Source organism: Bos indicus x Bos taurus, chromosome 11 (genome assembly GCF_003369695.1).
Source record: "Bos indicus x Bos taurus breed Angus x Brahman F1 hybrid chromosome 11, Bos_hybrid_MaternalHap_v2.0, whole genome shotgun sequence".
Lineage (NCBI taxonomy): Eukaryota > Metazoa > Chordata > Mammalia > Artiodactyla > Bovidae > Bos > Bos indicus x Bos taurus.
The window spans coordinates 46,952,368-46,965,711 of NC_040086.1; the positions used below are offsets into that span (position 1 = coordinate 46,952,368).

General features: G+C 41.6%; 1 gene segment (V, D, J or C); it reads left to right on the forward strand.

The window, feature by feature from the left end:
* Positions 1 to 3,312, forward strand: part of LOC113901279 — a 71,602-nt gene extending 68,290 nt beyond the window's left edge. Inside the window, 1 exon segment of the V gene segment in view lies at positions 2,783 to 3,312. Within this exon segment, the coding sequence occupies positions 2,783 to 3,108 (326 nt within the window).
* Positions 3,313 to 13,344: the final 10,032 nt, after the last annotated feature.

The window sequence follows — 13,344 nt, forward strand, 5'->3', positions numbered from 1 at the left end:
ACATCTCCTCTTATAAATGAAGGCAAGAGGGTTGCTCCCAAAAGCTCAGCTTTGAAGAAATTTAAGCGAAGGAAAATAAAATAACTGCACTTTTTAGATGCCCACAGACGTTAAAAAGATAGGAAATATTTTAATGAGTATGATTTTTCTTATTACTTGGCGGTGTCTTTGTACCGCTGTGGGGGCTGTGGCCGCTAACGTGGTCTGCAGACCTCGCGGCTGTCTTTAGACTTCGGGGCGTCTTCTTTCATGATTGAAGGACGTTGGCGGCCAGGCCCCTGGGCTCTAGTGGCCACGCACCTGGCCGCTAAAGGCCTCAAAAGGCATGGCCAACCCGGTGATCGCCCATTCAGCTGTGTTATGGCCCGCTTTCCTGACACAGTGATACGAATCATGTCGCTAACAGTAGAGAACAGAAATGTGATGGACGTGAGCTAACATGGGGAAAATAGGGAGAAGCCTGATTTTTAACAGCAATTACAAAAATAAAACTTATATTATTGTATCTGCTTAATAAAAATTACCAGTAGGGGACTATAAAGAACTTAGTTTTTTTTTCAGTGATCTATAATTATTTCAATATCCTCTCATCAAATATATTTAGTAATATATGTTCAATCAAAATGAAATATATATAAAAGTTAACATTATATATTTATATATATATATAATTTTCTCTTTATACATATAACTCTTAGGGCAAAATTCAGACCAGCAAAAATCTAACTGAAGACTAGCAATCTGGCCATTCAGGTTTTGATCAGTTAACTTACTGAGTTAAAAGTTCAAACTAAATATCATTATAGTTATATTGCTGAAAAAAATTAGATAAATTTGTGGTGTTTTTAATTTTCAAAAATGTAATGGCTTCAGTAAGATTATATTTCAGGCATACAAAATATCTAAATGTATATAAATGCCATTGATAAAAACTCAATGGCATTTTTTTATAAATGGCATTTTTTTATAAATTTTTTATAAAAAACAGGAAAGTATTTTCCAACCCCCTCATTCCATGATAGAAAATTTTCAATCTGGGTGTTTTACCCTTTAAAATCATTTTAAAATTCGTTATTGTCATTGTTGTTTACTCTGGCTAATTTCAAAAGTGATACTTGAAAAAAATTATTTTTGGTTTGTGGACAACCTGACAGGACTATTTTAGGGACATTTTAAAACTCTTTTCAAACTGTTTAAACTATGTAAGTATTTTAAACTGTTCTAAAATAATTTGGGGCCTTTTAAAAATCTTTCAATTAATTTTAAACTCTATTAAAAAGTTAATATGAGGTCTTACAAGAATTTCCATGTCAAATATGATAATTGTTTAATATTTTAATGCAGGATAGAATGTTTAAAGCCATCAAGGATTGACCCAAATAGGAGTATCTTCATAGGATATTTCATCTCCTTTTTTTCTAGAATTCAACTTATTTTACTGCATAGGCTATTTTATAAAATTCTCTGAAAAAAAAATAATACGAAGAGTAAAAGAAAGGAAAATATCAAAACATTAAAAATTCAGTATCTGATGTTGAACTGCTTGGTTAACATGGAGGTTTATAGCTTTATAAAATCTGTTTACTGATCTGTGACTTCTCCCAGCAAAGAATTCTTTGTTATTTAATTCACACTCCCCCATTCAAGAACTCAAAGGCCCACCAAGGGGATTTCTAGCAGGCCATCTGACAGCTGCTCAGAAGTGCATCTCATCAGCTTCTCCTGGGCAGGTGGCTGAAATTACAGTTGACCCTACGAGTCTGCCTGAGACTTGCCCCATATGGTGACAGTCATAAGGCCAGGGCTGGGGGTCTCCCTTTGAGGCCTTTTGCAAGGAGTGGGAGAGTTGCTGGCTTGATCACAGATGGTGAAGGGGTTGACACCCACACACACATGCTCGGACCCAGACTCAGAGTTTAGGGCTCACCCATGAAGGGTGGGTCTGACCCCAACACACCCAAAGGAAGCCCAGGAAGTAGAAGACAGCCTGACATCACTGCACAGGACTAGGAGAGGCAAGGGGGAAGTGATCTTGTTAGATCTGTTCTCACTTCTAAACTCCAAGAGGGTCTGATGAAGTGGTTTTGTTTCTTGGCCTCTTGTGCTGGGTTCCCTTGTAGGAGGCAGGGAACACAGATGAAGGAAAGAAAGATAAGGTCAGAAAACTTAAAACTCTTTTCAAACTGCTCAAACTATTTAAGTATTTTAAACAGTTCTAAAATTATTTAGGGCTTTAAAAAAATCTTTTAATGAATTTTTAAATTCCATTAAAAAGTTGATAGGGCTTCCCTGATAGCTCAGCCAGTAAAGAATCTGCCTGCAATGTGGGAGACCTGGGTTTGATCCCTAGGTTGGGACAATCCCCTGGAAGATATAAGGACTTACAAGAATTTTTGTATCAAATATGCTAATTATTTAATACTTTAATGCAGGAGAGAATGTTTAAAGCTATCAAGGATTGACCCAAAGAGGAGTATCTTCATGGGATATTTCACTTCATTTTTTTCTAAAATTCATATTATTTTGCAGCCTTAGAATGGCTGCAAAGAGTACAAAAAATTCAGAGCTTTCTTAAGGAGTAGGGGGCTACAGAAAAACTCAAAATCATGGCAATTGTGAGTTTGCTTCTTGACTTCCCTGGGTGGCCCCTGGATACTATAAAAAGAGCATGTGGCTCTCTGCACATCTTTCTATTGCATTTCCAAGGTCACCTCCAGACAGTGCACCCCAGTAGAGAACTTCACTGTTACTTAAACACCCTTCTCTGTTCTTCCTTCCTCAGGGTCTGATGCTGAGCCATCCGTCTTCCTCTTCAAACCATCTGATGAGCAGCTGAAGACCGGAACTGTCTCTGTCGTGTGCTTGGTGAATGATTTCTACCCCAAAGATATCAATGTCAAGTGGAAAGTGGATGGGGTTACTCAGAGCAGCAGCAACTTCCAAAACAGTTTCACAGACCAGGACAGCAAGAAAAGCACCTACAGCCTCAGCAGCATCCTGACACTGCCCAGCTCAGAGTACCAAAGCCATGACGCCTATACGTGTGAGGTCAGCCACAAGAGCCTGACTACCACCCTCGTCAAGAGCTTCAGTAAGAATGAGTGTTAGAGCAAGAGGTCTACAGGCTCCCCAGTCACCTGTGCTGATTCGGTCCCAGCCCCTCACCCCTCCTCAGGCCCTTTGTCCACAGATCAACCCCTATTGCAATCCTCTGACCCATCTCCCCACCTCATCCCCCTCCCCCTCTTTGGCTTTAATCGTGCTAATGTTGGGGGGACAATGAATAAATAAAGTAAATCTTTGCACCTGTGATTTCTCTCTCCTTTCTGATTTAAGGGTTTTTGTTTTGTTTTTTAAATTTTGGGGGGGATGGGGGGCTGCTGCACTGGGTCTACCCACTCCAGTGTACTTGCCTGGAGAATCCCATGGACAGTGGAGGCTGGCAAGCAATAGTCCATAGGGACACAAAGAGCTGGACTCAACTGAAGGGACTTAGCACACACGCACACACTGGGTCTTCATTGCTGCACGGAGTTTCTCTAGTTGCAAAGAGCAGGGGCTGCTCTCTAGTTGCGGTGAACGGGCTTCCCACTGAGGTGATTTCTCTTGTTGCAGAGCATGGGTTCTAGAGCATGTGAGCTTCAGTAGTTGCAGCACAGGGGCTCAGTAGTTGCCCAGCCACAGCATGTGGAATCTTCCCAGACCAAGGATGAAACCCAAGTCCCCTGCTTTGGCAGGAAGATTCTCAACCACTGGAGCACCAGGGAAGTTCCTTGATCAAAGGCTTTTAAACACTGTTTTTCTAATGACCCCAGTTTATCTTCTAAGGAATTAAATATTGAGTTGATAAAAACCATACCATCATTTATAAAAATCATCAGCCTCCATTCTAGCCTACCCTACCTTACTCTTTCATGAAACCCACAAGCCATCTATATTCATAGCCCTCTCCTGGGCCATGGTATGAGAGGCTTGCTTCTTTTTTTTTTATTATTGAAATATAGTTGATTTACAATGTTGTGTTAGTTTCAGATGTACAGCAAAGTGACTTAGTTGTCTATATACACATATGCACTCTTTTTTAGATTTTGTTCCCATACAGGTCATCACAGGGTATAGAGTACAGTTTCCTGGGCTATACAATAAGTTTTCCTTAGTTATATATGTCATTGGGATTGAGACTCTTGCCTCTTTGATTTCCCCTTCTCAGCAGGCTTCAGAGCCCTTTGCAGGGTGATGGTTCTTATGATAACATAGTCTTTGATCCAGTTGAATCTAATTTACCAACAGAAAATCTTTCAAAAGAATGGAATGGCTAGAAACAGATTCATTCATTGTGGCTATACAATGATAATAATGTAGGTGAAGAAGCAATAGGGAGATATTTAAGTCCATTATGGCACTTTGACTTAAGGGAATACGATGCCTTCATTACATTTTAAATGCAATAGATGTTGAGGCCTCCTATCTGCCAAAGACCACATTAAATGTTTCCACAACCTAATTTAATTCTTACTACACTACACAGTTAAAATGAAAGAACATGAAAGTTGCCCAGTCGTGTCCAATTCTTTGTGACCCCATTGCAGTCCATGGAATTCTCCAGGCCAGAATACTGGAGTGGATAGCCGTTCCCTTCTCCAGGAGATCTTCCCAACCGAGGGATAGAATCCAGGCCTCCAGCATTGCAGGTGGTTTCTTTATCAGCTGAGCCACCAGGGAAGCCCAAGCCCAAGAATAGTGGGTAGCCTATCCCTTCTCCAGTGGATCTTCCTGACCCAGGAATCCAATCTGGGTCTCCTGCATTGCAGGTGGATTCTCTACCAGCTGAGCTACCAGAAAACACAGTTAAAACACAAAATGTTTATTAAAGTGTAAGTCAGGTTCTATATAGCTGAGAGATATTCATACCCTAATACCTACCAATCCTGCCCTTGAATGAATATGTCCCTGCCCACTAAAAAAACTTATGTAAGAATTTTTCAGAGCATCTTCATTCATAAAAGCCCCAAACTAGAAACAACCCAAATGTCCACCAACAGTAGAATGAGTCATTAAATTGTAGCATGTTTGTATATTAAACTATAACTATACCAAACAATATAGATGATTCTCATAAGCATGACAATCAGCAAAAGAAACCAAACACAAAAGATATGCCCTATATTTTCATCTATGAAGAGTTCAAAACCAGGAAAAATACAATTAGAAATTGGGATAGGAATTACTTTGGGCCGCGAAGGCAATGGCACCCCACTCCAGTACTCTTGCCTGGAAAATCCCATGGATGGAGGAGCCTGGTGGGCTGCAGTCCATGGGGTCACCAGGAGTCGAACAAAACGGAGTGACTTCACTTTCACTTTTCACTTTCATGCATAGGAGAAGGCAATGGCACCCCACTCCAGTGTTCTTGCCTGGAGAATCCCAGGGACAACGATGCCTGGTAGGCTGCCATCTATGGGGTCGCACAGAGTCGGACACGACTGAAGCGACTTAGCAGCAGCAGCAGCGGAGGTAGTGCCTAAGAGAATATAAGATGGGGCTTCTTGTATTCTTGGTAATGTGAAGCATGCCATTTTGTGAAAATGTATTGAGCTGTGAAATTATAATCTGTGCACGATTCTGTATATGCATTCTACTTCAAGATATGCTCACATCAATATCTTATACCCAATTTACAGATAAGAGAGGCCAAGAGGAATAAGTAATAGATCAAAGCCACACAGATGGTGGGCCAAGGATCAAATCCCCACCTGCCCAATTCTGCTCCCTTGACATCTATATAATCATTCTGCCTTCCGGTGCTTAGGGTGCTGCACAGAACAGAAACTCAAATGCTACCTTCTCAGGGACTTCTCCATTTGGAAATCAGAGGCATACATACATAAGTAGCAATGGAAAGGAACAGACGTTCAGCTATGGGCAAAAGAATGTAGTTAACCTGATCCATATATTAGGATCCCATGAATGAGAGGTTATGTGTTTGGGAAGCGGGGAGGTCAGGAGGAGGCCACATATAATACCAACCTTGACTCTCTTCCCCCACTTCTGTGCAGGCATCCTAGCCTCTCCCATCTCATCTACTTACCCATCCAACAAATATTTACTGAGCACCTTTTTCAGCTGATACCCTGAAAGAGGTACACAAGTAACTAAGATGGTGTCCTTTCCCTCAAGAACTTTATAATCCAGTTTTTCTTCCATTTTTTTTCCTTTCCTTTGTCAGTACTGGAGCAAGTGGGAAAAGACTCTCATGGGAAAAGAGGGTAGGGAGACAACACTGACATTGTACATCTTGAGAATATTTATTTTTATCAAGTCTCTGAAATTTTGGAGGTCTGAACAAAGTTCAGAAAGACTTAGTAAGGTCCCTTCAAATGACATAAACTTTCTCATCCATCTCTGGAGGCAAAACTCAACAGTCAATAGCATCTCTGATCCCATGCAAGGGTCTTTTCATAAAGCAAAACTTTGAAGACAGACCCACTGTGACTCAAGGAAGTAGAAACAGGTATTACGGGTAATAACTGTATCCTACAAAAAGATACGTTCAAATTCCAGCTCGAATTCCTATAAAAGTGACCTCATTTGGGAATAGGGTTCTCGCAGATGTAATCAAATTAAAGTGAGATTATACTGAAATGCTGGTAAAGATGCAGTGAAACTGGATCTTTCATCCATTGCTAGCGGAAATGTAAGATGTTACAGGTAACACTAAAAAATAGTTGGCTGGTTTCCTGAAAAACTAAACAAAATACACCAGTAATTGCATTCCACAGCATTTATCCCCAAGAAATAAGAAAGTACACATACACAAAAACCTGTTCATAGTTATTCATAACAGTTTTGTATGTAATAACTGCAAACCACCAACATGGCCCCCTATACATGACTCAAAAGGTGACTCAGCAGATCCCTCAACATGCCTCTAACTAATAGGCTGAACAAATTGTGATATATCCACTTTATGGATACCATGTAGCAATAAAAAGAAACAAAATACTGATATATATGCAACAACTAGGATGATCCTGAAGTGTACTATACTGAGTGGAAAAAAAAGAAAGCCAGTCTCAACAGGTCACACAGTACAAGATTCTTTTTACATGACATTATTGTTGTTGTTGCTCAGTCGCTCAGTCATGTCTGACTCTTTGTGACCCCATGGACTGCAGCACACCAGGCTTCCCTGTCCTTTACCACCTCCCGAAGCTTGCTCAAACTCGTGTCCATCGAGTCAGTTGCCATTCAACCATCTCATCCTCTGTCGTCCCCTTCTCCTCCTGCCCTCAATCTTTCCCAGCATCAGGATCTTTTCTAATGAGTTGGCTGTTCGCATCAGGTTGCCTAAATATTGGAGCTTCAGAATCAGTCCTTCCAATGAATATTCAGGGTTGATTTCCTTTAGGATTGACTGGTTGGATTTCCTTGCAATCCAAGGGACTCTCAAGAGTCTTCTCCAACACCACAGTTCAAAAGCATCAATTCTTCAGCACTCAGCCCTCTTGAAACTATATTATTATCGAGGTGGAGAACAGATTACTGGTTGCCAGGGGTGAGGGTTGGTGGGGGAAAAGAAGACTGAATGTAACTATAGAGGGAGAACTTGGTGGGCATCCCTGGTGGTCTAGGGGTTAAAAATCCACCTGCCAATGCAGGGGGCTCAGGTTCAATCCCTTCTCTGGAGTATTCCACATGCCGTGATACAACTAAGCCTGCGCACCACAACTACAGAGCCCGAACTCACTCTATAGAGCCTGTGCTCTGCAACAAGAGACGCACCACAATAAGAAGCCTGCATACCGCAACTAAAGAGTAGCACCACCACAACCAGGTTCACCACAACTGCATCTAGAGAAAACCCCAACGCAGCAACCAAGACCCAGTGCATCCAACAGTTAATTAAAAATTTAAAAATATGGGGAGAAATTGGTGATAAGGGAATAATCCTATTTCTGGATTGCAGTAGTGGTTATATACATCTAGAAATGTGATAGGGCTTCTCTGGTGGCTCAGACAATAAAGAATCTGCCTGCAATGCAGCAGACATGGGTTGGATCCCTGGGTCGGGAAGATCCCTTGGAAAAGAGAATGGCAACCCACTCCAGTATTCTTGCCTGGAGAATCCCATGGACAGAGGAGCCTGGTGGGCTACAGTCCACGGAGTCTCAAAGAGTCAGGCACAACTGAGTGACTAACAGTTCCACTTTCATCAGATCAGTTCAGTCGCTCAGTCGTGTCCTACTCTTTGAGACCCCATGAATCGCAGCACACCAGGCCTCCCTGTCCATCACCAACTCCCGGAGTTCACTCAGACTCACGTCCGTCGAGTCAGTGATGCCATCCAGCCATCTCACCCTCTGTCATCCCCTTCTCCTCCTGCCCCCAATCCCTCCCAGCATCAGAGTCTTTTCCAGTGAGTCAACTCTTCGCATGAGGTGGCCAAAGTACTGGAGTTTCAGCTTCAGCATCATTCCTTCAAATGACATAGCATGGTACATACACATTGTAGCAATGTCACATTGCTGAGGTTGATATTGTGCTATAATTATGTAAGAAGTAACCACTGGGGGAAATGGGTGAAGAGCACACCAGACATCTATGTTCTGTCACTGCAGCTTCCTGTTATTCTCTAGTTTTTTTCAAAATAATCTTTTTTTAAGTGAGGTCATTTTGAATTAGGGTGGTCCCTAAATCCAATGCCCAGTGTCCTTCTATAAAGAGATTAGAGATGCAGCGACACACAGGGAGAAGGTCATGTGGTGATGAAAGCAAAGATTGGAATAAAGCAACTGCAAAGTAATTCACATCAAGGATCACTGAGCGTGCGTGTGTGCTCAGTCACTTCAGCTATGCCAGACTCTTCTCAATCCTACGTTCTGAAGCCCACCAGGCTCCTCAGCACATAAGATTCTCCAGGCAAGAATACTAGAGTGGGTTGCTGTGCCCTCCTCCAGGGGATCTTCCCAATCCAGGGATCCAACCCATGTCTTCTGCATTGCAGGCAGGTTCTTTATCCCTGAGCCACCAAGAAAGCCCCCCAAGGATCATTGGAGAGCCAGAAAAGCTAGCAAAGAGGCTTGTGGTGGCTTCTGCCTCAGAGCTTCAAGCAGGAACCACTTTAATTTCAAGCTTCTGGCCTCCTGAACTGAATAAATTTGTGTCATTTCAAGTCACCAAGTTCGTGGTATCAGGTTGGCCAAAAACTTCATTCTGGTTTGCCCGTACCATCTTATGAAACTATTTAGCCACCCCAATACTTTGTTGGGCTCCCTTGGTGGCTCAATGGTAAAGAATCCACCAGCCAATGCAGGAGACACGGGTTTGGTCCCTGAGTCGGGAGGATTCCCTGGAGGAGGAAACGGCAACCCACTCCTGTATTCTTGCCTAGGAAATCCCATGGACAGAGGAGTCTGGCAGGTGACAGTCCATGGGGTCGGGCATGACTTAGCGACTGAAGAACAAATGCTTTGTCACAGCAGCCCAAGCAAACTAACATAATGGTGATAAGAGGGATGAGAGTTCAGTTCTCAACAAACTTCCATCTGTACAGATGAATGAGTCAGCATCAGAAAATCATTAATTCTCTTATTGGTTAATAGGACAAGGAAGCTGAATCAGCCCCATGAAATGACAGCATCAGAAAAGAAAATGGTTTAGGGAAATTGAAAAAACCAGTAGTCTATAGATCTGTGGCACCTTCTATAGGCCTGGCAGCCACCTGGGCTCACCAAAGTCCAGCAACTCAAGAAAATACAAAGAGACTTACTAGGTTGGGGGACACAATGAAAGAGCTAGGTCTTGGAATTGTCAGTGCTTGGACCAGGTACAGTGTAAAAAAATAAACAGACAAGGATCTGTCTTCACTTCCTCTTTCCCTTTCCTCTTTCATTGCTTATCCTCCATCGATCAGCTTTTGCTGCTGCTTCCTCCTCCTCTGTCACCCTTTTGGTCCCCCAGTTCTTGCTCTCCACCATCCATTTTTTGATTGTTTTTTTGTTACTATTTCTTGACTCACCCTCTTTTCTCTCTGTTTTATCCAAATTTTACATTTAATTATCAACCTGTTTAAGAACCTACGGGGATGTTTTAGCACCAAATCTAAGACCCATGGTTAATTCTGGAAACGTCTTTTCTTATTAAAAAAAAAGAAAGTTAATAGAAAGTTACAGCATAGTTTTGAAGCTACTCTAATGTACTCTAATAGACATTAGAGCTGGAAAAAAAGACTCCAGGATCCATAATCCATAGCTTTGTCTTAATATAATGCAAATGTCTTATATCATACAAACCCAGAGGGGAAATGATGCATCCAAGAGTACTTGGGGTGGTGTGGTGGGTGGAACAGGTGGCTTAGGAGTGGTGGGTGGAAGTAGGGGTTTAGCCATTGGACTATCCCAATCTTACGACACTAAATATTTATTATTATTCTAAACCCACTCCCAACTACCAGGAAGTTTTGGTTCTTTTAACTGTGTCTTAGTGTATATGCAATCCATATGCTGCTTTCAAGATGTCCAATTATTTTTATTCCCAAACAGGTGATGCCCAGCTCCATGCCATAGATGTGGACCTCTTTTTTCTCACGAATGATTGATATTTCATGCTTGGTAAGTCTCGAACACTGTTGAAACGCTGTCTCTGCCCAGGAAAAGACTACCAACCCAGCTGAAGGTGGGGGTATGCCAGTGTATGGCCCCCAAGTTTTCCTTGAGAGACTTCCTTTTCTCACTTCCTTTTATTCCTTTTCTCATTTAGTAGTGATTGAATGCCTAAAATATTGCTGGCACTGTTTTAGATGCTGGAGATACAACATAGGTAAAATTCCCTGCCCTTGTGAGGATTATAGTCTAGCTGCAGAGATAAATGATAAATAAGATGAATACATAAACAATATCTTAAATAATTATATGTATTAAATACAAATTTATAGCAGAGAAAGAGGGCAGTGATTGTTAGAGTGAGGTTATAAGGTCAGATCAGTCATGAGGAATGTTGTCACTAATAAGGTAACATTTAGATTTAAAGACCTAAATGAAGTGAGGAAGTGAATCATGATAAGGGATAACCATTTTAGGCATCGGGAAGAGCAATGGATGAAAAGTCCTAAAGTAGGTGTGTACCCAGAGTGTTGACAGCACAGAGTCACAGCGGGGAGGGGCAGGTCCTACAGGCGCCCGTTGGGTACAGGAAAATTTTTTATACTCCAAGTAAGACAAACAGTGGGTTTTGAGCAAAATAATTTCACATGACTTATACATAACCTGACCCTCCTGAGTGCTCTGATGAGAATACACTGTCAGGGGTGGGATAGGACCCATCGCTAGGAGTTTACTAGAATAACCTAAGGCAAGAGGTCACACTGCTTTGAAAGCAGGACTAACAGGACATGCTGACAATGTGGGTGCAGAAAAAGACAGAGGAGACAAGGTTGCATCCAGGATTTTCTGCCTGAGGAATTGGGATAGAGTTGCTTTAATGAAATGAGGAAGCTTACAGAAGTTGCAAGTCTGGGAGAAAAGCTCAATTTGGTCCATCTAGAATTAACTTTTGCATAGAGTATGAGGTGTGAGAGTCAACATAAATATTATGTTTTCATACAGATACCCAGTTGCCCCAGCACCATTTATTTTTAAAGATTTTAATTTTCTCTGTTGGATTACTTTGGCACATTTGTTGAAAAACAGTTAACCATAAAAGTGAAAGAAAAAGCGTTAGTCATTCAGTAGTGTCCGACTCTTTGTGACCCCATGGACTATAGCCCGCCAGGCTCCTTGTCCATGGGGATTCTCCAGACACTCAATATTCTTTATGGTCCAACTCTCACATCCGTACATAACTACTGGATTAACCATAGCTTTGACTATACAGACTTTTGTCAGCAAAGTGACGTCTCTGCTTTTTAATAAGCTGTCTAGGTTTGTCATAGCTTTTTTTCCAAGGAGCGTCTTTTAATTTCATGGCTGCATTCACCATCCGCATTGATTTTGGAACCCAAGAAAATAAAATCTGTCACTGTTTCCACTTTTTCCCCATCTATTTGCCATGAAGTGATACCAAACATTACTTTTCCATCTTCATATGAATTGCCTTCCTCTCCTTTGAAGTGTCAAATCACTACCTCCAACATCCTCTTTTGTCTTTAGCTGAAGATGATATTTAAGATGACGGTTTCAGCCATTTGGGCAAGTTACTCAGTTTTTCTAGATCTCTCCCACTTATCCATGTGATTAAACTGTTTTCTCCTGTTAATGTGTCTCAGGTCAATTTAATTGTCAGACCAGCCAGAAGAATCTAAAGCAGTAGAGAAAAATGTATTCCTTCCTGACAAAGGCTTGTGAAAATCGTCTAGCAGCGAAAGAAGATCGGTGCTGTAAGAGAGAGAAGGAAAAATTGCTGAGGCATATCTAGTATGTGAGGTGGGAAAGGGGGACCACAAGTAGAGATGTTACCCTTACCTAGGAACACAGACAGCTCACCCAGTAACAGAAGAGAAAGGGGTGTCCACAGGCACTGATGACATTAACCTTGCCTTGTGGATGTGCAAACTGTTACTAAGGAGGTTATGTAATGTGCTTAAGATTACAGAGTTCATATGAGGTAGAACTATGTCTTAAACCATAAGCCCAAAACAGCAGTTTTTCTCATAGTTTTGCACATGGCAGGTTCTGTGTAAGTTTTCAATGTTACTGGTTTGTAACAGTACTAGTTAAGCTTCAATTAACTTCTCTAATACTAACAAAGGGCTTCCCTGGTGGCTCAGATGGTAAAGCGTCTGTTTGCAATGCAGGAACCAGAGTTCAATCCCTGAGTTGGGAAGATCCCCTGGAGAAGGAAATGGCAACCCACTCCAGTACTCTTGCCTGGAAAATTCCATGGACAGAGGAGCCTGGTAGGCTACATTCCATGGGGTCGCAAAGAGTCGATAGGACTGAGTGACTTCACTTTCACTTTTCAATACTAACAAAACAGTTGAACTTTACAGTGAATATGAATCTTTTCTATTAGTCCTTCTCAAAAAAAAAAAAATATACATATATGTTTTTTTAAACTTTTTATTTTATCCTGGGCTATAGCCGATTAACAATTTTGTGATAGTTTCAAGTGGACAGCAAAGGGACTCAGCCATACATAAACATGTCTCCATTCTCCCCTAAATTTCCCTCCCATCCAGGCTGCCATGTAACATTGAGCAGAGTTCCATGTACTACACAGTAGGGCCTTGTTGGTTACCCATTTTAAATATAGTGGAATGTACATGGCCATCCTGAATTCCCCGTCTCTTCCTTCCTGGCAACCATAAGGTCGCTCTCTAAGTTGGTGAGTCTGTTTCTGTTTGCAAGT